This window comes from Ixodes scapularis, unplaced genomic scaffold (assembly GCF_016920785.2).
Source record: "Ixodes scapularis isolate PalLabHiFi unplaced genomic scaffold, ASM1692078v2 PGA_scaffold5__190_contigs__length_132052651, whole genome shotgun sequence".
NCBI lineage: Eukaryota > Metazoa > Arthropoda > Arachnida > Ixodida > Ixodidae > Ixodes > Ixodes scapularis.
The window spans coordinates 9,942,620-9,970,450 of record NW_024609880.1 but is presented as its reverse complement, the minus strand read 5'-3'; the positions used below and the strand labels follow the sequence as shown (position 1 = coordinate 9,970,450).

Sequence of the window (27,831 nt, the reverse complement as noted above, 5' to 3'; positions counted from 1 at the left end):
AGGTTCCCCTCTGGCTTCCCTCTCGAGCGGACGCTCCTCTCCAGCTTTTCTACGTGAAGCGTATTCCTCGGCCAGCTCCCCCGCTCTCTCGACGGTGTTCACGTCAGGCTTGTCTTGAAGCCAGAACCTCACCGCGTCAGGGAGGCAACGGTAGAACTGCTCAAGGGCCACGCATTCCACTACCTTATCGTGCTCTCCGTACACATCGGCGCTTTTTAGTCACTCGATTAAGTTTGCCCGCAGGTCGTACGCGAGCTCCGGGTATGCTTGTTCGGGCTTCTTACGCATGCTACGGAATCGCTGACGAAAGGCCTCTGTGGTCAGGCGGTACTTTCGGAGCAGACTCGCCTTCGCCTTCTCATACACTTCAGCGTCCTCCTTGCTCAGACGCGCGACAACGTCCGCGGCTTCACACGGGAGGAGCGTCAGCAGTCTCTGTGACCAAGTTTCGCGTCTGAAACCCAGTTTTTCGCAGGTACGCTCAAAATTCACCAAAAAGAGGCCAATGTCCTCGCCTACTTTAAACGGCTGCATCAGTTTAGACATTTTGAAACTCTCGACCTTCCTTTGACTTGACCCCTCTGAGCTAGCCCGCCCGCTGTCGAGCTGCCGCTGCTCCAACTCGAGTCTCCGAAGCTCGAGTTCCTTTTCTTTCAAGTCAAGTTCCCTCCTTCAATCATGGTTTCTCTTCTCTACTTCTTCCCAGCTCTCAATGATCTCCTCATTTTCTAGATCTAAAGCCCGAATCTTAGCAATTAGTTGTTGTTTTTTTTATGGTTCTTACTACTTCTAATCCCAGTTCCTCTGATAGCTGAATCAGTTCCGGTTTCTTCAATTTCGCCCACTCCACGTCTATCGTGAATGCCACCCACGCTCGGAATATCCCTCTACTGAGAAGTACTCTAATGTCACGCTTCTTCAGTAGCCACTTAGGTACCCAAATGTCACCGATAAATTCCTAGCTATAAGGAACGACACTTGGCGAACCTCCGAACGAAAATGAACACCCACCCACCTCCGATGTCCGACGCATGTGACCCGATCTCCACCGCTGCCTACCAGTTGTTGGGACCGAGCGTTTGACCCTGGTTGGTGGTGTGTCGAGTCATGCCAGGCACGGGAGCGGGAGTGGGGCAGGAGACTGGGAGCCGATCAGCGGTAACGAACTGTACAGTATGTACAGATTTAATTACATCCTATGTACAGGTTAGGCGGCTGATCGTCAGCAGCGTTCATCGAGGTTGCGAGTTCCAGCAAAAGATAAAAAAACACCACGCTCTTGCGCGCGCTCTTGCACCAGACCGTTTTCTTTCTCGTTGTCTTGCTACCCCCAGGTAGCTCGAGGCTGTAGGAGCGTCCTTTGTCCGGGACGTTCAAAACTACGCCAGATGAGTAGACTTCCCGGCGCTGCCAGTTCTGTCGGGGCAGCCGAGGCAGTTCCTTTCTTTCATGCCTCGGGAAAACGAGGGCGCCAGGTGTGACCGGTCCATCTCGCCGATCGCCGATACTTGGTGATGAAGCCGGACGCCCGCAGGGATACAACAGTACGGACCCGCGTTTCATGCCTGGGCAGGTGGCGGGAGACGTTGAAGAAGTTAGAAAGGGTGAGACGGTATAAAAGACAAAAACAAATAAACATGAAGAGATTTCTCCTGCCCGAGAGAAGAAGAAAAACACGGTGGAAGGCGACGGAGAGCCTACGCGGCGTTGTATTACTTGATCTTTGTCTTTCGTATATTTGTATATGCGTTGCCCGTTTTTCTAGTGGTTCAATTGTGACCGATCATACGAAAAATCGCTTTTTTCTGTTCTTCACGTCTTTATTTTTTCTATTTTTTTTTAAATTGCTCCCTTTATGAATCTTAATGTTCTGCTCGTAATGCTCCAGTTACTGTATTATGATCATATTTCTGAAGAGTAACGAGAAATTAAAGTTGAAGTGCCAATCACAAAATTACTTGAGAAAGTAACGGATTACAAGTAATCCCTTACTTGTAACGGATTAGTTCCCAAGTCTGGCGCTGATCGATCGCGGCCGTCAGAAATCGCCCTGACGTTTTCGCCGTGTCCAGCTTAGAGCCCTTGGTATACTATGTTAAGGATGGCATACCCCTAAGACATATCGGCTCAAAACAAACGAAAAACAAAGGTACATACCGGGTTGTAGAACTGATCAATGCGTGTACGTTGGGCGCACTAAGACGGGTGACCCAAACGTCAATTAGAATCGGTTGCTCCCGTAACATGTCCTAGACATGATCAAGAACCCAGCCAGCCGTTTTCCCACTAAATAAGCACTCCACATTACATGCTGCGGCAACCGTGGAGTGCAGATAAAAATGAAGCGCCTAACGAAGGTCAGATCAAACTTTGTACTGCTAGTTTTGTTTCGATCGCTGCGATATAGATTGTGGGGTCCCGTCAACCCCCATCTGGCTGACAACCGGACGCCGACGCCTGGGGACTACCTTTCGGATGCCGCCGTGGCGAAGACGGCGCCTCTGAAGTTTGGTGCCTGATTGCCTCCTCCCTCGGGACCCACCTTGAAGACATTGCCGGTGTCGGCGGTGGACATCCTATGACCCCCCTCCCGGACGGCATCGGCGCCCGAGGCCCTGCACGTGCTGTGGCAGAGCCAGACGGGGAGTTCCAGCGAAAGGCCGCCCACGATGAGAGACACGAGGCTCCGGCCTGTCTGGTGCTCGGCGACGAGGGGAACGAAGGAAGCTTGGCGACCGCGCCGCCGGCTCGGGCGACGGCCCGGTGACATGGTCCGGACTTAGACCCGGATTTGACCCTCGACGGCGACGTCCACAGGATGCGGTGTGGACTAGCACCGCACGGACGATCGGCATGCCGCAAACAGTGGCGGCGCACCCCTCCCAGGCTTCCTCAATCACCTGTCCCGATCCCGAAACCCCCCAGCAGAATGTGAGTGGAATAAGCCCCTTCTGCCGAGAGCTATGCGCTGCTGTGTCACGTTCATCCGGAGACAGGGGCTCGAGGAATCGGACGAGAACCCTACATAAGTGGCGCCCAACGTGGGGCCTGATTTACATTCAGGCTAGAGTTCCGATTCCTGGCCTGTTTCCGGTTGGATTAGGGCATTGCTTCCGCACTCCTTTTGGGGGCGATCCTCGCTGTAGCAATGCCGCACGAGATCCGACATGATCGTTTGCTTGATGAGGAAGCGCGGATCTAGACGTTGTCTTTGCTGACAATCCTTTGTCCCAATCAACCAGGAGTGTATCCCCTGTGGCGAGGAGCGCCTTAATCCACTGTTTAGCTGTACCGTCGAATGCTGGCAGGTTTATCCTTCAGCCTCTTGATGCCGCGCAAGTGTTCAGTGTGCGTGGATATTCCCGCCATCTTTGAGGCCAGCAGTGTCGGGTGTTCTGTCGCCCCAACTACGCCTCCGGCCGCCCACGTCCGATGGGTGAGATGTCAGCTCATTTATTAGGCGATGTGACGCGCGCAGCCGCCTTTGTTCGCGTGTCGTTGCAGTGCCTTGGATTGACTCTTTTCGATTGTTCGCGTCAGAGAGGGATAGCTGTGGGAGTATCTCAATACCACTTCCATTGCAGACGGCGGTTGCACGGACTGCATTGGGAAATTATTCCCGAACTGCATTTTGTCCGGGGGGAGCCAAGTGTTCTAGTTTTACTGCACTCTCGCTCCCAGCTGGCCTTGTTTGAGCTGTCGGCGCGGTTTTGAGTTCTGTGGGTCCACAGCGTTTGGGTACAATATGCGCTCTTGTGGTTCCGACGGCAATGATGTAGTACCTTGCGGCCAGAGGCGACACCTTGGGACCAATCCCCCCCCCCCCTCCCCACCCAAGAGTTGTCGGATACGCGATGCCTGGTGTGAATGCATCGTAATTCCCGAGAGCCGCCGAGTTTCCATGCCAACGTTATCAGTGGCTGTGTAATGCTCCGTGGGGTCCAGGTTGACGCGATAGTCATGTTCTGTTCGTCCCTGGCGGCAAAGTCGTGAGGTTGATCCCGCTTAATTGCGTGCAGTTTTTGCCGGACCCTCACACCGCCATATCAGAGTTTGCGCTTCGGGCGGAGATTACTGTCGAGTTGTTGTCCCCATGCCCGGATTGGGGGGGGGGGGGGGGGGGGGTGAGGAAGTGCGTGCCCTGCGTTGCCGCTGGGTATTGTACCGGTTCTCCGCCGTGGGGTAGGAGCGGTTCTCGTGTAGCGAAAAGCCATACGGGGGAGGTGGCGGTCTTGCTATAATGGGACGAGTTCTTCATGGTTTTATGGTTTTATCCTGTACAGCTGCGCGGGAGGCCTGGGAAAACGTACGGTTCACGTCGGCGGGTGCCCGGGAAGCCTAGAAATCATGGCCGTCGGCTGGCTATAACTAGCGTTAGGTCAGCCTGTCGCTGTACAAACTCAAGCTTTTGCATGAATGACCAACGGGTGTGGAATCCAGCGAAAGACCGCCCTCGATGAGGGACACGAGGCTCCGGCCTGTCTGGTGCTCGAAGACGGGGGGAACGAGGGAAGCTGGGAGGACGGACGACGGGAGATTGGCAGAGGGGACTCTTGCGCGGGAAACGGGCCACGACGGACGTTCGCGCTGGTGGCGACCGCGCCGCCGGCTCGGGCGACGGCCCGGTGACATGGTCCGGACATAGACCCGGATTTGACCCTCGACGGCGACGTCCACAGGATACGGTGTAGACTAGCACCGCACGGACAATCGGCATGCAGCAAACAGTGGCGGCGCACCCCTCCATGGCTTTCTCAATCACCTGTCCTGATTCCGAAACCCTACAGCATAGTGTGAGTGGGATGAACCCCTTCTGCCGAGAGCTATGCGTTGCTGTGTCACGTTCATCCGGAGACAAGGGCCCGAGGAATCGGACGAGAACCCTACAAGATATAACGTCGGCCATACTTTCGTTTAGCCTCAGGTATTTGCCGGTTGGAGCGGGTCGGGGATCAACTAACGATGACGTCATGCGCAGGCCTTGTCCTCTAGATTGTTTTGATGGAGTCCTGGTATTAACACCCGTACACAGATTTCCGGGTAAATTGAGCATTTTGTCTTATGAATTGTTCCCAAACAGCTCGCAATTTTAGCGTACGGCAATGTTGCGGCGGTGGACGTTCATCCGTAGATGGCTGGTTTCGCAGCAGCAGAAACCCCTTGGCCAGCAGACGACAGCCGGTTACTACGGGCCTTACATTTGGCGCAATGACGCTCACACTCCAGTGGCGTGGTGCCACCTGCCTCGCTCCGACGCTCTTATTGGGTCTCGGGGGCCGTAGCCTCCTCAGTTTTCCAAGCTATTGCGAAACGGTATAGCCGCCGTGGCGAGCGCGAGCAGACGAAGTAATTTGGTTTAACGAAACACGACGTAAACTATCGTTCAATTTCTGTAACGTAGAGAACATTACCTACCATTATGGTCATTGAGGCACTTTTGACTCTAGGTACAAAGCTTTTGCAATTACAATCGGTAGATGTTACCTTGGTTGTCTGGTTTAGATCAGTTTTCACGCCGTGAAACGCGAATCACGGATCTGCACGCTGACGTAGGTTTCAGAGGCTTGCTACAATATGGCGCTGCCGGTCAAAAGCTACCATTACCATGGTTTACACAGTTGCGCTAGTTTTACAATTCAGAAAAGCTCGTTAAAATTCAGATACGGTTTACGGAACGGAGAAGCTGCATCGTCCAGGACTTTCTCAGAATGTTCTCTAGAAACTACTCACAAAAACTCTCTTATTTTACGCACGCACGTTAGCTCAGGTGTATAGTGTGTCCCCTTCATTGCATATTTCAGTGACCACGATTCTGTTTTATGCGTGATCGAATAAATAAAAAGTGGACATCCATCAGGGTGGGTGTTACTACGCGCAGTAACAGCTATCGCCGGCACTTATTTTACTGTAGTGAAAAGCTGTGGATTTTCTGTTTCCGCGAAAGTTCGCCCTACTACCCCTGTAGATTATTTTGTAACATTGCAATTTTCTATGGCGCAGAACGTTCAACCGGAGAGATTTCTCCCAAATACCTTGCTCGTCTTTCACTCGCTTTTATTCCAGCTTGGTGCACGTTCCGCAGGATTGCTGAAGGCGAGCGCACCGTGCAGAGTGATCAACATGTCCTCGATGCTGCACCTCCTCGGCAGCGCAGAGCGCTTCGAAGACAGGGCTCGTGGGATACATCCCGTGGCAGACCCGTTGGCCGTCTACTGCGACAGCAAACTGGCCATTGTTCTCTTCACGAGAGCACTTGCGGCGACACTGCACAACAAAGGCATTTGTATTTGTATCCTTTATTCAAATCTGTAGATTCAGGCAACCACAGGTAACCATCATATATAGACGTTCTCAGAATTCACTGGAGTGCCCCTTTAGGTGAACCTTTCTTACAGGCAGAGTTGGTCGCGGTGCACCACAAGGACCCGCGATCAATCGACACAATGTATGCGGTATGCGATATTGCTGAGACGTTTGACGGCTGTTAAAGGCCCTTGCCAGTGTCTCTGCAACATTGGGTAAGGGATATCTTAGCAAAGCTATAATCCGGTCTCCGAAAGGTAGAAGACTGATATTCCTGCGACATCCGGATCCCGGTGCGATTCGAAAGCGTGCGGTCCTGTTTGAACGACACAGTCAGCGCATTGGCGACCGAGGCGGCCGATGAAGTGGCGAGGAGCGCCCTAAACCTCCCACATCAGTTCGGTCGTTGCGAGGCCCCGAGTGTTAAAAGGACACTTCAACGAAATTTGAAATATACAATTTTGCAATATGGAATTAATTGCTGTGTGTACCGTTACTTCTCAGTAAGAAATACTTCCCTTGGTATGTTTAGCAACAATATTGAACAACAGTATTGGTGCGAAAGCAGCACCATATTTGTAACATCTTTTACGGACGAGGTGGTCACTGACCAACATACTTTTTTCAAATGATCAGTATAAAATACGTGTGGGTAGCCTTTTGAGGCAGCGATTGGGTTAGCGTGTCTTTGCTAGTATGTTGAGCGTGTTCAAATTCCTTGTATGTGTCAAATGTTGAATACGTCCGGAAATAGGAAATGAATTCTATTTGCATGTAAGCAGTGTAGAAAAGCATTTTATCCCAGCGACAATAAGGTTTTGTCAATTTTGAATTTAACGTTGACTAGCGCCACCTGGGTCTTGCAACAGTTAGTGGCAGTTACGAGCGAAAGGCAGTGAAATAGGTTCTTTAGGAACCGTTACTAGCTTCCATGGACGTACCAACGGGGGGGGGGGGGGGGGGGAAGGGGGGCGCTTGCCCCCCCAGTTCTTAGAGTGGGGGGGGGGGGCAACGTATGCGTCTTGCCCCCCTGAAAAAGCCGCCACTGGGCACGGCAAACACTAGCCGGCGTTGCCACAGGCATACGAAGGGACCGCCCCGGCCATAGGGGGTTCTGGTTTCCCCCCCACTCAAAAACAAGTTGGTACGCCACTGCTAGCTTCTTGCCTGTTGTTCTTGACATAGTAACCTTTACTAGCTTGACCGTTACTACATACGGTTTCTAGGTACCTAGTAACATATATGACAACCGGATACTAGCTTTCACTTAGTAAATGCTGCTAGCTTTTTTTTAAGAGTGTAGCCCGGTGGCTAGACTGACAAATCGAAATATCGTTTAAAAAAAGAAATATACAAAGGCTGAAACTAGTGTCTATTATAGCTAATGCCGTAATTTGTCCAGATCATGGTTGATTGACTTTAACGGGCGCGGTACGGGAAGAGTTAAAGTGAGTGAGTATAAGTGATAACTACCGATATTCATATTAATAAACCGTATTCACGCACACCAAAAACACATATTTTGGGTAGCATCTCAAGGCCCTAGCTTTTAAACTCTTCTAAAGGAATACAAAAACTGTTTTATAAATTGGAATCAGACATTCGAATGTAACTAATATCCTGTAATCTATACAATGTCACCTATTTTTAAGTCACATGGAGGTATAACCTATTTGACGTTGATATCAAAGTGCTTACGCAGCTTCATTTCCGTGCAATTAAATTGATTCTCTTGAGACCGAGAAGCCATGGCTTCCCTGTCTCACTTCTATAAAACAGAATTTTAAGAAATGTTTCAGAATTGTTCGTGTGCTTTGTTGGCACGCAATTTAGGCGCGTCCAATTTTATTAAACTTTCGGCACATGCGTGTCGACAGTTGTCGCCAAAACTTTGTACCACATAAGGCAGACAGACGGCAGTGCGTTGGGTGCTCTTCACGTGCCGAGCTGCAGTGAGGGTGTTGCATGTGCAAAAATACTAAAGTTCCCTCCATGCATCAAGGCGGCTGCGGATTAGACAAACTGGCCGCTAAGATCGGGAGCAGCTAGATTTTAGCAAATTGTTTTCGAAGGTCCCATGTACTTTCGAGATGCGTTCCATAGCGAGCTTACGATACAGATATCGTTTTACATAAGCACGATCTGCTGCAACACCCCAGTGAAGCACAGCGTTTACGCTCTCTGTCGTTTAATATGTTCAAAGAAACGGTTGTTTGCATAATTATTGACGAAACGAATATTTTTATAGGAACCTTATTGAAACGGGTGAGTTTTAAAATGAAACACTACACCGGCAGTATAGTTCCTTGTTTTGCATCATCACCGAAACCGTTTTCTGTCTATAATGGTACAATTGATAAAGTAGGGATGTTGTTCTTTTTGTATCTACGAACATTAAAGGAGCCGAAGTCGCGATTGAAGGACATATGCAATTAAATATAATTAGTAATCAATTTACCCCTATGCCTCACTTGTATGCCTTTATATGTTTGACTGTTAATTCAGAATACTTGTTAGAGAATGTATGTTGCCAAAATATCAGTTCTCTATAAAATACGTCAACAATATTGTTTTAACCTCATCTCAAAACTATTACACTCAGCTTTGAACAATTTAAAAAAAAATATCTGAATTTTTCGCTTTAATGTAATCCAGATGAGTTCTGTCCAATTGCCGTTCTTACAAAATGCGTAACCCCCCCCCCCCCCTTTTTTTTTTTTTTTTTACAGGCGTCACTGTTAATGCCGCTCACCCGGGTCTCGTGAGGACTTCAATAGCGCTCAACTCTCCCAGAATTCTGGCATCCTACTTCTCTCTACTCCAGTCTCTCGGCGGAAAAGTATGCTTGCTTTATCTACGCATGAAACAGGTGGACACTATGGTCGCTGGCACACTCTTAGCAGGGTAACTTTTATTAAAGGGTATGTGTTTGCAAATTTTTACCTTTTAATATAGGAGTTACAATGAAACCGCAAACACTGTATCCTCTACACAGTGGTCACGTGGAAGCTCCTGGATAAAGGTTACAGTAACATCTCACAAACACTTTTTTTTTTAAAGTTAGAAACGTGGGCGACCGTTGCATCAGGGCTTTCTTACTTTTTTTTATTTTTGAAAGTAGTTTTTAGAAAAGGCGGTAATAGGTACGTGGATGCCGTCTTCATCGTATTTTCGTTTGGTCGGCGGAAATTATATGAGATGATAAGCGCCCCATTATGTTTATTAATTAATCAAAATTTGATAACTAACCTTTTAATTAATAAATTGATTGGTCATGTTGCAATTGCAGTCATAACGTGAGTAATGGTTACTGCCTAACCCAATTGAGACAATTCGTAAAAAGACAACAATCTTTGAGATATCCACGGTTAAAATTTTGCCTTCACTCGTATCAAGACTTCAAGCTGATTGTAATCCGCAGGAAAGTGACGTAGTTACTTCTGTCCCTCCGTCACTATCATTTAAGTTTGACGCAGGCGAATCCACCAAAGGCACGCCGTCGAGATAGTTACGAGGAGGCCCGATAAAACTGCGTCACACTTCTATTCTAAGCACCATAAACAGGTGCGCCTTTCTGCGAGCGGTTTTGAATAAAGCAAGAAAGGCAAAATTTTAAACGACAAGTATCTCAAAGGTTGTAATTTCTTTTTTGCGAACTGTCTAAATTGGGGCAGGCTTTAATAATTGGTGCCGTTATGACAGCAATTGCGACATGGCCAATTGAGCCATTTCTTCAAAAGTTAATCAACATATTTTGATCAGGGTGTCTAGCAAAATATTATTTTGAAATGCCCTGACTTTTCCAGGTTTTCCCTGACAATTTCAAGTGAAATTCCATGAAAACTGCAGAGGCGAATAAATATATAAGACCAATACTATACAAGGCATTGAACACTGTAAAGATAATTCTGCCGGGGCTTAATCCAACTAGCATATCCCGAAATATTCTGGTTCCTCCAGTCCGGATTAAACGAGCACATTCTTGCCGCCGACATCGTGAGTGAAGAGGCCACTTCTGGAAACATGATGAAAACATGACGCTCAACCACACACGTCAATAAGCGAAAGGCAGCATGGCCGCCAGATCCACTTGCGGATATTTTTGGCTTGAGGCTTGGATTGGATTGGGGTCTGCGACTTTTTCATTTGTTACTAAATCTAGTAGCTCTGACTGGATCTAGCCTAGTGTAGCGCCCTCAGTCATATCAAATCTACAGCTTCGACTGGATTTGTGGGCTGTTCCTTTTGCATCGGGTAGTGCACTCTACAACGGGTGAGCAGAGCCCGCACTCCGTTCTAAGCAGAATTTATATCCTATTAGGGGCGAAGCTCCTTAGGGTCTAGCCTTGTAGGGCGTCCATGCTCACATCGATTGCACTGCCCCCGGGATCGGCCCACTTTAAAAAAAAAAAAAAGAAAAAAAAAGAAAAAAAAACGTACGCCCGCAAGGGGGTTTGAACTCAAGACCGCTTGCTTACGAGGCAGACGTCTTAACCACTACACTCCAACGTTGCATGAAACCGCTCAACGTCTATACAAAAGAGGGCGCTGCGGTGAAATGCGTATATAATCGCGTTAAACTTTGCATGCATAGGCTCAACGTTTATAGACGAAAGGGCGCTGCGGTCAAATGCTCAAATGCGTATATAACCACGATCCATACCACACATTCCCTTTCTGACGTGGACCGTTGACTTAAAGGGCCCCTGAAAAGAAGAAAAAAGTTTTTCAAAAACAGTCTGGTTGAGACACGCGTGTCGAAAAATGAATTTTACGCGAAAAAAAAATTTTTTTAGAGCAATATTGACTGCGTTAGACGCAATTTAGTCGGCAGTCACCTCCTTTCCACTTTTCTCTCTCTCGGCATCTCGGGCGCGTGGAGGAGAGGTAGTCCCCGCCTCTTCGTAGTGGATCGGCTTGGCTGCTTTCCTGGCTTGGCTGCGCCCCGCACGAGAGCCATTGCTACTTCCTGGCCGTGTTCCAAAATTGACTCGATCTTACCCCAGGGTGAGGGTTTTGTACTCTTGGCGTTCTAAAACCTACCCGCGTACAGCGTTTTTCAATCTGTGCTGTCACGTGATACGATCCGCCGGAGAAACTCGGATCCATTTGGAGATTTGGAACACAGCCCCTGGCCGGCTGTCTGCCGGTCGAACGACATACCGCGTCGTATCGTGCACGTACCGTGGTCACCGTGGTCGTACACACAGTAAATAGTCGTCGCGGTGGACCCCGACCTGAAGCGTCGGTTGCTTCAACGCTGCCAGCAGCTGGGCCTTCGTCCGTACGAGGACACGCCTTGCCAGCCGGAAGGCGTCCGCTCCGATCGCCGCGAGGCACCCGCTTCGCCGCGGCGAAGCGGGTGCCTCGACGAGTTCGTTCGAGCCGCACGATCCTTCAAGCCGCCGCGAGGACACGCAGTGGTAACTGATTTTTTTTTTATTAAACGTTGAGTGCGGTGCCGCGTGCCTCACTAAACTCTTTACGGGAACCACGGGAACCGACATCTAAACAAACATTGGCACTGGCGCGCGCCAGAAAACAAACAAAAGATGAGGTAAACGGGACACACGAATCGCGCAAAGAAGAGCAGAAAAACAGAAACCTGTCACCCCGCGCCACTTCCTAAGTACTTACTATGACTGACTAACTAACACAAGCAACAAGCCCTCTTCAGAACGCGAAGACGGCGACCACGACAGAAAACAAAATAGCGAAGCTTTTGTTTGTTGTTTTGTTGTGGTATCCGAACGGAAGTTATGATTTTGTAAAACGTTTGTAAACAATTGCGACATTCATTCGATGGATTGTTTCTTAAACCTAAATATATGTAATTCAAAAGGCGATTTAAAAAAATCACGAAGATTTTAATACCAACATCTAAGCTGTCACTCATTCTATTGGCCAATGAGAAGCTGAGTTGAATGACCATCGCTACCAATGAGAAGCCGAGCTGAATGACCATGGAATTTGCGCGCAAAACTCCAAATAAATCTCTCGCCGTCAATATTGCTCTAAAAATTTTTTTTTTCGCGTAAAATTCATTTTTTGACACGCGTGTTCCAACCAGACTGTTTTAAAAAAAAACTTTTTTTTTCTTTTCAGGGGCCCTTTAAGCGGTGGAGATGCGTTCCCATGGCTTCTTGCGGATCCAAGCTGATCCGCTAGAAGAACCACTGGCTCTGCATTTCACCGACCATAAAGCAGTAATAATTAAGTCGAAACGCAACCCGGAACTCAGCACTACCTATGAGCAATAAAAAAAAAAAGATCAGCACCATCAGCACTACCTATGGACAATAAAATCAGTATTATCAGCACCACCAGAGCTTCGCCCCAATCAACATCATTCACCACGTGGAGATGAGTCCATTTTTTGTTTCCGAAGACCCGAAGCTCTCAGGTCTTTGTTCAGGACACTCGATGAAGTTCCCGGCTCATTTTCCCTGACGGGGCTCGCTTTTTGACAATATTACTGATAGTTCCCTAATTTTTCCCGGTAATTAAAATTTCCCTGACAATTCCCGGTTTTCACAGGTCGCTAAACACCCTGTTTGATTAATTAGTTAACAAAACGGCCCGTTTATCCCCTCGTCTAACGACCGCCGAGCCCCACAAAAATGCGGCAAAGACAGCATCCACTTAGCAATGCCTCCTTTTCTTAAAGATACCACAAAGAATGAAAAAATACACTCTGTATATACTATCTACTTGTGTATATTTTTTAGCATGTCATTTTCGCCAGTTTGAGACCCTCCTTGAATATAGCTTTAAGTAACAAAATTAAACACGAAAACGTCCCTCGCCCTAAAATCGGCCCTCATTTAAAGTTAATTAATATTATATTTGTGACCCTTGCCATTTTCACACTTACATAGGCTCGCTGATTGGTGAATATGAACATCCCGCATAAATGTATTTGCTTGGGCAGCTTAAAGGGCAACTCCGGTCCATAATTTCGATTTTGGGATTATGGCTGTTTTTAGTGCAGTTAGCGCCCCCGAATTGCAAGGTGTAATTTTTTTCCCGTTATTGTGCGTAGTTTTAAAGATATCGACGTCTCAAAGTTTTGTTTGGGGCGCGGGCGACAAAACCGAAACTAGCCGCTCGAGGTTCCGGCAACACTGGAAATAAGCCGCTATGTGGACGTGACGCCAAGATCGTTCTCGTCCAGCGAGTACGCAGTCCAAGCGACACCTACCTCTGTTGCGCTAGCCGTCTAAAGATAGAAGGTAAGCTGATTTTGTTTTAATTCTGTATACGTGGTAGTTATCCAGCATATGTAGCAAGAGTCAGTGCGTATACCCTAAACGACCCTAAAGCTAGCGACTGGAAAACCCGTCAACTCGTTCGGTGGCGTACTCGGCGGCCACCGCCGCGCGTGCGCTATGCCGTGCCGTACTCGTTGCTTGTATACCCAAAAGCTAGCGATTGGAAAACGAGTGAACTCGTTCGGTGCCGTACTCGGCAGCTGTCGGCGTGCGTGCGGTCTCCCGCACTGGTCGCTAGGCCTAAATTGTCATCGGGGCTCCGTGGATGGAGCGGCGTTGCTCTACGCCGCGCTGCCAGTGACGTACAGTGCTGGCCCTTTCGCGCGGCGGGTCAGTCCCAGACACGAATCTTTGAGGCTCTCCGGCGCGTTCCGCGACAACCGAACAGACGTATGTCAAGCTGTAGACGTCTGTTTTTTCGTTATTTTTTCCTCAGGCGCGTAAAAGCCGAATTTGTAAGCTACGACACTAATTCACCACATAAGTTCGTCCAGGTAATGAATCTTTGTACAAATAAAAAAAAAAACTTGCCGCACAAAAAAAAAAAAAAAAAAAAGTTCTTTGGGCAGTCATTTTCTTCTCAAAGCTAGCAAAAGTTTTTGTGGGTGATAAAGGAAAACAGAGAACGTTAGCAAGGTGAGAACACTTTCTTTCCCTTCCGCATTCCCACCCCCACCCACAACAATTTTTTTGTTTATTAGAATACACAGGAATTCAAGTTTTCCTTCGTAACTTTTGACTAAGACAAGTGCTTTTTTTTTTTGCATTTTTAAATATTATATTTACCTCCAGCCGAACTCGGGCAAATTAGAGAGTTGTAACTTACAAATCCGAACTTTCGCGATTTCTTTAAAGTCCCTTGTGGTATTCACAAGCGCAATGTTAATTAATACTGCTGCGTAACGGGTTCGAACGATTGGGAGGCGAATGTTTATATAGCATGAGCTTCACGCGCCGGCTGTTTGCTAGTAGTCGTTACGGGCCTGAATACTACGCACGAGATTGCGTAGTAAACAAGCAGTGACGCAAAGCAGAACATTGTTTTCCTTTTCATTGCAAACTTCAGTGTTTGGAGCTAGTTAGTGGTTGTACTCTACATGCCCACCATTCCCCATTCAACAGACATTCAATGGAGCGTGAATGCTCAATCTTCAACACTGCACTTGACAATGACTGTTTTATTTATTGATCAGGATACTTTTATCATGTTTACCTTTTCTGTACATGTACGATGGGCAAAGAGCGACGGCACGGCATCCTTTTTAAGCCTCGACCCCTTCGCTGACAAGCCACAAGCAACCAACACCCGTGGGTTTCGTTCGTAACTCTCCGGCGAACAATGATCGGAGCAGAGCTTCGATCTGGGGGTCGACGTCCAAGGCTTTTCAAAGTCCACTCGTCGAACAGCGTTCACCCACACCTTCTCCGATTTTCGATCCGTTGGAAACTTGTGAAAACGCACCTCCGGGTTGCGCAGTGGCTTGTTTGAGCAGCCCACAGCGCTTTAAGTTGTACTCGGCATCTTTCGAGGAACAGCTGGGCAGTCTTGGGCGCACCGAGTTGCTCGCTGAAACGAGTCTAGGAGTCCTCACAAGCAAATAAACAAAAGGCTATACCGAAGCTACACGGGCTACAGGTAAAAGCTACGGCTAAACACGCAATTACAAGCCGAAGTAGCGGTGGTAGCGGCACAAAGAAGCGCGCGCGACAGCTGCGCCGTGCGCCCGTCCGGAACGGAGGAAAAAAAGAGAACGATGTTGACATCACGGCCCAATGTTGCTTTAGCGATCGGCAACCCGCTGGCCGCCCGCTAAGGAGCAGCGGCTCGCGGCGGGTCGCGTTTTTATTATCGGCATTAATTGAGAATGCGACGTCCTACGGACGTGAAATTTTGGCTGGGGCCGTATTTTGTGTCACTGAAGCGATACCAGTAATTTAATTCATTTTGAGTTTTGGCCGGAGTTGCCCTTTAAATAATGCAACAAATGCTGAGAGCTACTCCCTTTATTGTCAAAGCCTTAAAGTAATTAAAAAAGCGAAAGCCGTTTACAACTCCCTGTAACACCGAATTAGAGTGCAGCTCTTGAGGAGGAGGAGGGAAGGGTACTGGGGGGGGTGAAGTGACCTGGGGGGGGGGTCACGTGACCTTGGGGGGTCACGTGACGATGCCGGTGATGTCATCAGTGACGTCACTGATGACGTCATCAGTGACGATGACGATGCGGACTCCGATGACGTCGTCAGCGATGATGACGATGACGAAGCGGATGTCGGTGACGTCATTAGTGACGTCACTGATGACGTCATCTGTGATGGTGACGATGACGATGCGGATGCCGGTGACGTCATCAGTTACGTCACTGATGACGTCATCAGTGATGATGACAATGACGATGCGGATGCCGGTGACGTCATATGTGACGATGACGTCATCGGGGAGGTCACGTGACCCTAGGGGTGCCACGTGACCTCGGGGGGTCACGTGTCCTCGGGGGGGTCACGTGACCTCAGGGGGGTCACGTGACTTTGGGTGTCACGTGACCTCTGGGGTCACGTGACCTCTGGGGGTCACGTGACCTTGGGGGTCACGTGACCTTGGGATGACCTTGGGGGCCACGTGACCTTGGAATGACCTTGGTTACGCCGACGGCGACGCCGACGCCTCTCAAGCCGGGAACGGGCCCCTAAGAGCTGCGCTCTAAAACATGAAACACCCTGTCCACGACGATATTCCAAAATTAATGAACTTTTTATGCAATGTAATGTTCGACACAGCTCACACAGGTCTTTACTGTCCCAGCTTAACCCGCAACGCTTTCAGTTTTCCGTTCATTAACCCTCGGTGTGCAGTGTCCTTGTGAAAAAGCAGTTATTGGAGCTGTATCAACAGCTGCACAAGTGCGATCACGAGAGCTTTCACTGAGTATAACACGTTCTCCTGGTTTTCCACCGTAAATCACAATCTTCTCAGCTGTTGCGTATATGTGATGGACAGACAATGTGGGTTTGTCTGGCACCTCTGCCTGTGGTATGAGCAGACAAAAAAGAAATTAACCTACCAAGCTTGGGGAAATTTTTTTTATAATATTGGTGTACTGATCTTTTATCAATATTGGTCTGACAATATGTGGATTTTGTCTCTCGTTAAAAGTACTACAAGGGGACATTGTCTGCCTGTATGTAATAAGTGTTTCAATCTCACTATTCTGCCAAACTAAGGCATTCTATTGTTACTTACGTAAATCATATTCATTAGAAGTATTAAACTTCCCTACCGAAAAATCCGGAATAACTTTTGACTATCCGGATTATGGAACCGGAAATTTTTTTCTGAAAACCCGAAATCCAAATTGCAGACAAAGGAATATTTCTAAAAACCAAAATTCCAGATATAGTCCAGATAGAATCCAGATGGATTTCCGGTTCCATAATCCGGATAGCGAAAACTTTTACCGGATTTTTCGGTAGGGTTGTTAACATAAATTTTGCACAAGACAATGCACAAAATGAATCTTGAAACCTTATGTACCTGCTTAGTCAAAAGGTATTTCGTTCCAGCTGGCTTCAGGTGTCGCTCAATGTCAGAGAAAGTACAGCGTTTTCCGTGCATATCTGAAGAGATGTTGACTGCACTGATCCCGACGTCCACGAGGACAGACACTTGCCTTTAAAACCTCAACTCGGACTCAAAACCAAGCTGCATAGAAAGAACATTCGGTATAGAAACTTGAACCGAAGCTGTGATGCAGAATCAATCCTGCGTCGAGTGTAACAGCTTTCTCACTAGCCAAACGTCAAGCATACCTTGTGAAGATTTGTCGTCTTAGAGCCATCCAGATAAAACAGCAGCGACGACGGGTTCCGATCCGAAACCATACACAATAGCCGCGCGTGGCCACAACCCCGATCTCTCTAAAATCGAAGTTTCGGCGGTGAAGGCAGTGAAGGCGCCAAGGAGCCTGGTCACGTGAGGTTACGTCTCTATAGTTTCGGAATTCCTTGAGCTAAAAAGTTTGGGTTCACCCCTCCTCTTATTATGCATCCTCTCTCGCTCGTGTCGGCCCCTCCCTCTCCCTTTCCAAGTTCCCTTTTTGGGATGAAACAAAAGTAAACAATCAAGTCAATCGTGTAGAGGTAACCCGTTCTTGTCCAACGTCATACATTTCAGAGGTTACAACACAAGAGTCGCAGCATAAGCACTAAACGTGATTCTAGACAAACAAAAAAAAAATAATCGCCGTTTTAACCTCTAAGGCCGCGGAAAATGTATGAAACTTTTAAAAACGACTTCGTAACTTCTAAAATAGAAGTTTCATTCGTCTATAGTTAGTCATACAGATACGCCGTTAAGAGTGCAGCCTCCATAACCCGGTGGTCCGTGGGCATCTCATTTCCTCTCCGCCAGCCAACGAGATTGCTGCAGTAGCTCCTCGGGAGTCGGAACATCGCAAAACGAAATAGAAGCGTGCACATAATACGCACCGCCTCGCGTTCCTTAAGCTGTAATGATAATTGGGGTTGTGTGGATATTTACACAGTGTGTAGTTGGTCAGCCATTTAAAGTTGAGACTAGTCACTCGCTGCTGATGAGCCATTTAGCCAGTGCAGTACAAACGCTAGCCTAGGGCCTTTAACGTGCACCACGCAGTAGTGATACACGACTGCACGCTGGTGCGATGCTCATCCAGATCGAAACGGGCAGGGTGGGGATTGAACCCAAGATCCCTGGGTTCTGTAGTGCGAGCTTTCGCTCCACGTGCTCCAAGCTGGTGTGCGCTAGCCCACCCGGCCACCGATCCTCCCCCCCCCCCCCCTCCCCCCTTTAAGCGGCCAGCCACCATTGTTCTGCAAGTATCGCGCCACATTCTCAAGTGGAAGACGGTTCTCACGTGCTGCACAGTGGGAACCGGCTTACAATTGTGTATGTTGGGGTAAAGCGTTAACAAAAAAAAAAACACGGTAACCAAAATATTGAAAACAAAATACCGAGATACGAAAGTATATCTATATATATAAATAACAGGCACGCATCAAAGGAGGTAATAGTTTCATTATCATCACATATAAAAATTATGAACTAAACTTACCTAAATGATTTAACTTGCGTTGTGAAAAAACGACTAGGACGGCCAGGGCGGGCCAAGCTACTTCGGAATTGCCTCTTCAATAGCGATAACTCCGGAAGTTGCATTTTAGATGGCGATGAAAGATACTTTCGATACAGATACTCGACACAGTTAAAATATAGTTAAATACAGCGTATAATTCGCATATAGGATAGTTTTGAAAAGCAGAGTATGCCATTTCTTTAGATCGGTACACATATTTCGCAGCCAGATTTTTTTTTTTCTTTTTTAAGATTTCGATTTTTTTTTTTAACAACGCTTAAACGTATAACTGCACTTTCACAAAAAAAAACTAAAACTTTTTAGCGACGCCGTTGTTGTCGTTGGAAAAAGAGTATCATAAAAACTTGCAACATTGTTATAGGTATTCGATCGCTACCACTACTAGCAGTTTGACAAAACTTATTTTTAGGGTCCATCTTTTTTACGCACCGCCAGGTGAAGGAGGATTAGGGAAACAAAAACCACTTGATATTTTCATGATATATACAGGGTTGTCGTAGCAATATTTTCTGGGCTATTACTGCGTAAACTTTCCTCTAATTATTTAGCACGCTACGATTCTCTAAAAAAAAAATAATAATAATCCGCTCACTAGTTCATTTCGCCTGCTACTTTTGTATTCAAGCTGCACATTCGCACTGGTTGAGGACGATTTTCACGAATACTTCTCGTCCAATGCCAAAGAAGGGGCAAATGGAGGAGAGATTTTGCTCGCATAATAACCAAGTCAGAAAGTCAGACCCCTTCCTTCATTGGGCTTTGCGGAAAGCTCGAGGTGAACATCGGTCTGTAACATTCTTCTTGGATACTGTCGCACATTGCGTAAGTATGCAAAGAATCTTATATTCAGTTAGCAAAGCAAAAAAAAAAAAGGTTTTGATTTTGTTTCGGGGCGCAGTTTGAAAATTGCCATTTTGATCCTATCTGTTTCAGACTGCACTGGAAGGTGCTCAGACAACCTTGTTCTTGGCTGTTCATCCCGTGGTTGGTCGAGAAACTGGCGCTTACTACTCGGACTGCAAGAAAGGCTGGGTCAGCCGCAAGGCCATAAACTTCAAGCTGGCCCAGCAAGTCTTCCGGTGTTCGATGAGACTCGTGCACCTTGAAGAAGCCGACGTCCCTCTCCTTTGGAGGGAAATAAAATGAATGTGCATAAACCTTTTCTTCAATTACACAATCACCGAGAGCATGCTGCGGGAGCAGTTACACGCGCTGTACCTACCTGCGTTCGCAGCAGCTACTGTTATAAACCAGAAACTTTAAAAAAAGGCAATTTGCTCGCACATTTGGTAGCATCACATAGTTTTGACTTGATGAAATTCGTTAACTGTGCACGTCACAACATAAATGGTGCGATACACGTTTCTCTTTGGGAAAGAAAAAAATACCCTAGATGCTTAGACAGTATAGGGTTGCCTGCCGACGCTGCTTCGAATGGTGATGAGATGTTTATGCAGTGGAGCTCGACGGCTAGCCTGAAGCCATTCGCTTCCAAAGCCGCCGATCCGCCGGCCACGTCCTCCAAGACGAAAGTGCGAAAAGCCAGCGGATTGCCGTCCTCCGGAAAATCCGTTGTTTTTAAAAGCCCCAGTAGAAAGAGCTTCCCTGTACACTGGTTTCTGGTTGTTTTGTTATCTTCACACCAGATGGATATAGTTGTCCACTATTTTCGAGCTTTGGTTGTTTATAAAAAGAAAACAAAGTTTGCAGCTTTTTTTTCCTTGTCGATTCGTTCGCTGCGTCTGAAACATTGCGTCGCAAAAGAAGGAAACCCTCGCTGTAAGGAAATCCTCGAGCTGGTGTTCGAAAGTGATGACGAAGGTGACTGTGGCGACGATCCAGAAGCTATATCGGACCAGGAAAGTAGCGACGACGAGAGTGGCGGTGAGAGCGGCAGTGATTGTGAAGGTGATTTGTGTGGCAATAGACCCTTTCAGAAATTCAGTGCCATCTTGTGGCACAAATATCTGTCTAAATTTTTGTATGCTAATCTCGGCTAAAATCTAGCACCTAATCGTCAATGGCGGATGCAAAGAAGTTACGGTGTTCTTCACCGCGCAGTGTGCTCTCTATTGGTTTCAGTTTCCCCGGCAGTGTCAAAAAACTACCACTCTCTACGAGTCGCTTAGTTAAGCAGAACTCATAATGAAATTCACCAGATTTTATTTACGTGACACGTTCAAATTCGTAGAGCATTAGAAGCCTATCAGTCTCGGCTCATGTGACATCGAACAACAATAGAGCGAACTAAAGTTTCGAATGTTCAGCCTCTGCACCGGAACCTGTCTTGAAATTCTTCCTTCACCAGCCATCAAGAGGCCGCCATTAGCATGTGCAGACGATATACACTTCGATGATGATAGTTATTGAAGTGGTCAGACTGAATTTTGTAAAGGGTCTATTCATATGCACGTCTCCTTCAAGACCTTCCACAACCACAAGGTACTTTGAGTGCATTGCTTCCAGAAAACATTCCCCACCAAAATTAACTAAAAGGTGTTCACCTGCGTCTTATATAGCATAAGTTATAGAGCTTTCTTTACGACGCCACACATGGCAGTCCGCGTGGGGGAAAGTTGCGCGGTACAGCTCGCGGGAACAGACGACGATGCAGCGGAAGCAAAAGGGTTAACGCGCATGGTGTAGTAGTGACATCCGACCACACGCCAGTACGGTCCAACTAAGAGCCCCTGGGACTCTAAATTGGACACTCGGCGAGAAAGTCGGCAAGGTCGCCGACTGCCGTCTTTGGCCAGAGCCACGCATCAACTGGCCAATCGCAGAGGTCGGCGATCTCGCCGACTTCCTCGCCATATCAAACTTGGAGCTTCAGATTCAAAATGGTGGCCAATCATTTTGCGATGTTTTGGCCTTCTCTATGTAGCGGGTATCCCAAGTAGCAGCCAGGCTCTCGAAATCGACCGCAAAATTCGGTTTCTTAACCTATCGCGCTATGATTTTGTGCAGCGTTGCCCACAGATGGTGCATTTGTGTTTGTAAAATTTGCAATGAGCGAACTTACGTGAGGAAAAAGGAAAGAAATAAGAAGGCTTAGCTCACATGGAAACGCAGCGAAGCCAATGGTCTTCAAGCACTACGGCGCCGCTTCGCACGGGAGACAAAAGATAGCACAAGCGGTCGCCACGCCAACTGCTCCAACGAACGAGCGTACGGCGCCGAGAACCGGTGTCTTTAGCAGACGATCGTTTCGAATCAAATACGGCGCGCGTTCCGCAGGCGGCGACAATCGCAAAAACAAAAACAGGCGCGGTAACAACAAGGAACTGCAAAGCAGACGACATAAGTACCACGAAAAAAAAACCAAAAAAAAAAACAGTTAAAATAACTCGACAAACCATTTTTAATGGATTATGCGTCCATCCCTGTTGGAAAATTTCGATGATGGAAAGATGACGGAAAAGGCTCATACAAGCGTAACCGTAATATGGGACATTCTATACAAGCGAATCGGCGGATGGAATATAGTGGATTAAGGCGGAATGAAACAGGTAGGCGGAACCATACAAGCGTGTCGTATTATGGGACATCCTATACCAGCGAAGTGGAATATGGCGGAACCATGTGGAACCATACATGCATAACGTAATATGGGACAACCTATACCAGCGAAAAGGCGATACCAGCACGGTGGTATCGCCAGCACGTTGGAGCCATATGGCTCCAGCATGTTGGAGCCATATGGCTCCAACATGCTGGTTTCGCCTTTTCACTGTTGTACAGCAGGGCGATTTAGTTTTAAGCTTTACATATATGTTTAGAAAGGTCGTGAAAGCTAAATTAATGCGGTTTGTGCAGGCGAGTTATACGGGCAGGCGTACGTAGTATAGGGGCCTAATCGTAACAATCAGTCAGATAATTAAATACAATTTGTTAATTGTTAATTTCTATGTTTACAATTGTTATTTACTTTTTAATTAGTGAAAATGAAAATATCGTTTCAATTAGAAACTTGCTGAGTCATTGAAAACCACAAAATCAACTCTTTTTAGAAGGATATAATGCAGGGGTAGCCTTTTACGCGTTCTGTAAAAACGCTTTATTTGGACGAGTTTCTAGGTTTCAGTTTCTTATCAGAGCTCATCTCTGCCCCCAAGGTCCTGTTCCCCCTTAGACACGCAACGCACGTGCGCCTTGCTTCCCTCCATCCTACGAGGGAGGCGAGGGGGCGGCTTCGCACTGTGGCCACCGGGCAGCACGACCGCAGGTGCAAAGATGCGCTCTGGTAAGAAACCAAAGTCTGGAAACGCGTCCAAATTGACCATTTTTTTTAGAACGCCATAAAATGCTGCTCTTGTTTTATATCTTCACAAAGAAAGTTGATTTAGTGTGTTTTGATGATGCTTAGCAAGTTTCTAATTGGAACCATGGGTCTATTTTCACTGATTAAAAATTTCAGGAACATACTATACTTAGAGAGAGGCTGAAGCGGTTTTGTATTTGAGAAAACACTTTTAAATCTTCTTCATATGACCTCCAGAATCTCAAAAATCAAAATTATTTGGTAATTTTATGAATCGAGGCTGCATAGAGTCATTTTTAAAGCGCTGTGAAAGCACTTCCCTGGAGAGCGACGTCACAAAGGTGGCTTTCGAAATCTTTGCTCATGCATCTTCAGCACCTATCAAAGCTATGCACGCACGTGCTATTTTTTAAAAGGGCAGAAAAATGTGTCACGACTGGTGCCAATGCGGGAGAACACACCTACAAAACTTGAGATTGGACGAGCGGCCCTTAAGCGACGCGCTTGGCGGCCGAAAGGTCTTCTTACGATGTCACTATTGGTAGGATGTTTTTTTGTTTTCTCACGTTTAGTTAGACCTTTGCGGAAAACGAACGGGATATTCAGATACGCGAGATAAAACTATGCTAGAATGAACCTCCATCTAGTTTTCTGAAAGAAGACTGGCACATTTCTGTAATAAGCTGACTGATCATTACAAATTAGCCTTTTATACTATGCCTCCCTGGCCATATAACTCACGTGCACAGACCGCATAAATGTAGCTTTTACGGCTTTTTTAAAACAAATCTGTAAAAGATACAAAAGAAACACTCTCTAGAATGTCCCCCAATACGATACGATTGTATGGTTCCTTTCCCGCTTGCATTGTTCAAGAAAGACCTGTGGACATCCAGCGTTTCATTGGAATGCTGGATGTCAGCGAGTGTACATCAGTGAGTGGTTTCAAACAAGCTTGATGTTTGCACACCAGTAAGCTCTTATCCGAGGCTCACCAGGAGCACTAAGAGCAGAGGCAAAATGTTGTGACGTGGTAAATTTGGTTGTAGGTATTTATTTTTAGAAGACCAGCAAGCAACAAAGTTTAACTGTGCTCACAAAAGAAGATAATTAAAAATTCAATACTGAACAATGGTGTCCCTTGAGCTGTCAGATCAAACTCCCACTCTTGCCACTCAGGAGTTCCTAACTTGTGCGTAGAGGATCAGCACAACCCAGATTTGTGCTGCAAGTGCACCTGCAATATAAAAGTTGAATAAGCATGAGATAAAATATGAGACGTTTACAATTCTCTGTAACGTGAAATTAGAGCACAGATCTTGAAGATGAGGATGGGAGGGTATGCCCCTCCTCCCCCTCCCCTCCTCCTCTTCTGCTCCCTCCCATTTAGCGGGACATTTCCCTGAATTTAGCGGGAAAATTTCCCCATTAAATTTAGCGGGTTAAGTTTCCCACTAAATTTAGCGCGGAAATTGATGTCACATGACCTCAACACAAATGCAGTTTTCCCGCTAAAAGTAGCGGGGAAAATGACGTTGCATGACCGTGTCATGTCATCCATAAAAAATTCAGTTTCTCAGCTAGACTTAGCGGAAATATTAACGTCACATGACCGCAACATTAATTCAATTTACTGCCAAGTTTGGGCGGTTACGCCGAGGGCGACGCCGCGAAACGCGGAAACGGGTGCTAAGAGCTGCGCTAAAAAAACTAAATGCATCAGGTGAAATAAGGTGAAAATTAGAGATAAGAAAAAGAGAAGAGAATCTAAGATACTGTTCTCAGATCCTTCCTTTTGTTCGTTCTCAAATGTTTTGATTTCAAGAAATGTTTATATCTTTATTCATACCCAGAGAACCCCTCCCAGTTTCAGCATGAATGCAATAAATCAATGCAGACTAGACCTTGTAAACTATAATGCACATGAAAATGAATGTTCGCCACATAGTCATGTATGAGTCAGTGGCTCAGATCTCTAAATACATTTGTATTGAGGAACATTCTTGAATAAAACTTCTGGGCTTTGAATTCGAGTTTGTACTTCCATAAGGAACAATCTATGGCACTGATTTTTTTTGTGACACATCAGAAGCAGCAGTGTCATCCTTGCATACCTAACAAGAATTTGTATTTTTTTTTTTTTTTAGCATGGCATGTGCTATTTTAATGCTTATACAGCCTTCTTTAACAAAATTTCCTTTGTAGAGCTTTTTATTGGTTCTTATTTAACTCGCACGACAGATTCGGGACCTTGAGTTCTCACTCGGCATCAACAGTTTTATATATTAATGTAATAGTGAAAGACAAGATTAATGGTCTTGAGTACGGCTCGACAAGCACAGATGTTGAGAAAAGTACTGAAGAAAACTCAAATGTCAAAATAAAAATAAGCTGGAATGTGGATACAATTAAGGACATGGTCATGAATACAGTAGCAGATTCAATATGAAGAATACATGTTAGACGCACACTCAAAGAAACCTGTTGCATCTATATTCATGCAAATTACTTCGCAGAACCCAGCGCTGCAGTCTCGGGTGCGAGTTCGCTGAATGAGTCCACTGAAAATGAGTGCAGACGGAAAAAGCAGTTTGATCTGCGACAATGAGCATTACATAGGCAAGTGACATGTCATTGTTACTGTTACAGTGCCGAATGTTTCAAACTGCCAGTCGCATCATTCTGGAATTCCATCCGTATATTACAGGGTTTGGCTCTCTCGAATGCTTTGCGAGAAAAATTATGAACTGGAAATGTCTAGCGTAGTTCTATAAAACTACTTCCAGAATCCTAACTCAGCATCGTAAAGAATATAAAAAGTTTCTAGAGATAAGGTTAGTGCAGGAGTTGAATAAACTAAATACTTAGTTTTGTGAAACCATCTTGCCGTAGTAAACGTATAAAGTTCCCCTAGGTAGAGCTAGTCATTACGGATGATTGTGCCCATTGCATACCATAAAAATTTAATTTGCGACCTACAATATTTACAGACTCAACCAACTCTGAATAAGTGGAACACTTGGCACTAAAGATTGGTCTCACCATGACTGTCTGCAAACATCCACATAATAATAAACATATGCATTTCAAGAAAATATTTGGAGCGAGCTGTTTAAACTGCCATAACACTTTTTAAACTAATAGAAAGCCTGTAGTGGGCCACAACTTAAGCAGTTTTTACTTCATTATGAAGGGCAATAACAAATATGTGAAGCTTAAAACTAGGCCTGCACTGAATTGCTTTCTTAAGTTGAACGTGCTATGCTCGGTTCAATATATTATCTTTGCAGAGCTGACAATGTGCAAGTTCCCATTTTTTTTATATTTCACATCTCCCGACTGCTGGGTGGGGTAGGTACATAAGATTAATGACACCAACGTAACACAATGATTATTTTAAGAATTTGTTTGGGTATGGCACTAGCGAAGCCATCTGCGGGAAGTTATTTCTGTGACTCCGTCGAACCTACATCCGTGGGCTTTAAGTTCACATGTGAATCATGTCTGCAGACGCCTTTTTGCAATTGGAACTTCATCCAACCCGAGATTTGAATGTTTTTTGCATTTTAGGCTTAGTAGTGCTTTTGCTGTTTCACTTCAAGAATAGGTAAGAATGCTTATTTCGAGTAGCATACCTAACACTTGGTGGCATGAGGACTCCCTTGTCGTGATGCTAATCGAAAGTCACAGGCAGGGAGATACTGTGATGCTCTTGTTGCTGGGATTACCTCCCCCATGGTCCTGGCCGGACCACAGAAGATTGAGTCCAAGCTTGTGGCCACTAGGATCTCCAGATATTGAGGCAACCAAGTAGCTGGAAATAAAAACAAATCACAATCAAGTACTTGGCAGAGCTACATTAGAATGGCTAGCATATTCTTTCATGATCAGCACGTAGATCCTTTTGTTTTTATACTTTGTACTTGTACCTATTAAAAAACTGCTCCTTCACAGCCACAGTCATAGACACACCCCAGGACAAGGCCACACAGGCCTTGAAATGATGGGGACCGAATTAAGGCGAATGATCAAATGCATTCATTTAACCCTCTTTCACCCCAACCTGGGAGATTTCTGTCAAATATTCACATTTAACTCTAAAGACTATAAAAAAAACTACTACTGCAATGCAGAGCCGTATAGTGGGAGAGTTTAACCAGTGGGTGTGGTGACAAACGTGACGGAGAGGAGGAAAAGGAGGAGAGCGCCGAAGGAGGGAGAGAGAAGGCAGCAAAAAGGAGACGACCGCTATTTTGACGCAACGCTGTTGGCGCGAAGCACTGCTGAGGCTATGTGTCGTCTGCTACTGGCTTAATTCATTTTTGCCTTTATAAAAGTTTGCGTTTAAACATGGAGAAACTTCTTTCTTTAGGTATTTAAGCCACCGAGGAATAACACTATATTATTTTATTGCCAGAGCCTGCCAAATAAAAGCAAAGGGCAGGTGTCTGGATAGAAAGAGTTTAGTTGGCGCACCAAGAGGCTAACCAATAAAAATGGGTACCACTCTGCGCAAAATGCCTAAAAAGCGTGCATCTCTACTTGACACTAACAGCGGCACACACTATCTATTTTACTGACTAAAGGGTACTAGATCATTATTTTCAGCTAACTAGTCAAAATAGACAACGGCTAAAAAAAAAGCAATGGCAAAACCAACAATCGAATTCGCCTGCTCTCCAGTAGCACGACATCTATAGAAGGCAGACCTGCAGAATGAACAAGCAGTCTAAAGAAGAGTATGTCCCATGTATAATTTGTTTCCATGCTGCAAAGCAAGTGCTGGAAAGAGGTTTCACGACATTAACAAAATTTCTTGCAATCAGTTGAGAACAAGTTAGAGCAGTGAACTTGTCCTTGCCCTTGG

General features: G+C 46.2%; 1 protein-coding gene across 1 annotated transcript in view; it reads left to right on the top strand.

Annotated features, from left to right (window-relative positions):
- The window catches only part of LOC121838041 (retinol dehydrogenase 12-like), a 55,487-nt gene extending 35,638 nt beyond the window's left edge, over positions 1 to 19,849 (top strand). The window contains exons 4-6 of the mRNA XM_042294021.1: positions 6,083 to 6,277; positions 9,033 to 9,142; positions 19,637 to 19,849. Coding sequence (XP_042149955.1) covers positions 6,083 to 6,277; positions 9,033 to 9,142; positions 19,637 to 19,849 — 518 coding nt within the window. The remainder of the gene's footprint in view (positions 1 to 6,082; positions 6,278 to 9,032; positions 9,143 to 19,636) is intronic.
- Positions 19,850 to 27,831: the final 7,982 nt, after the last annotated feature.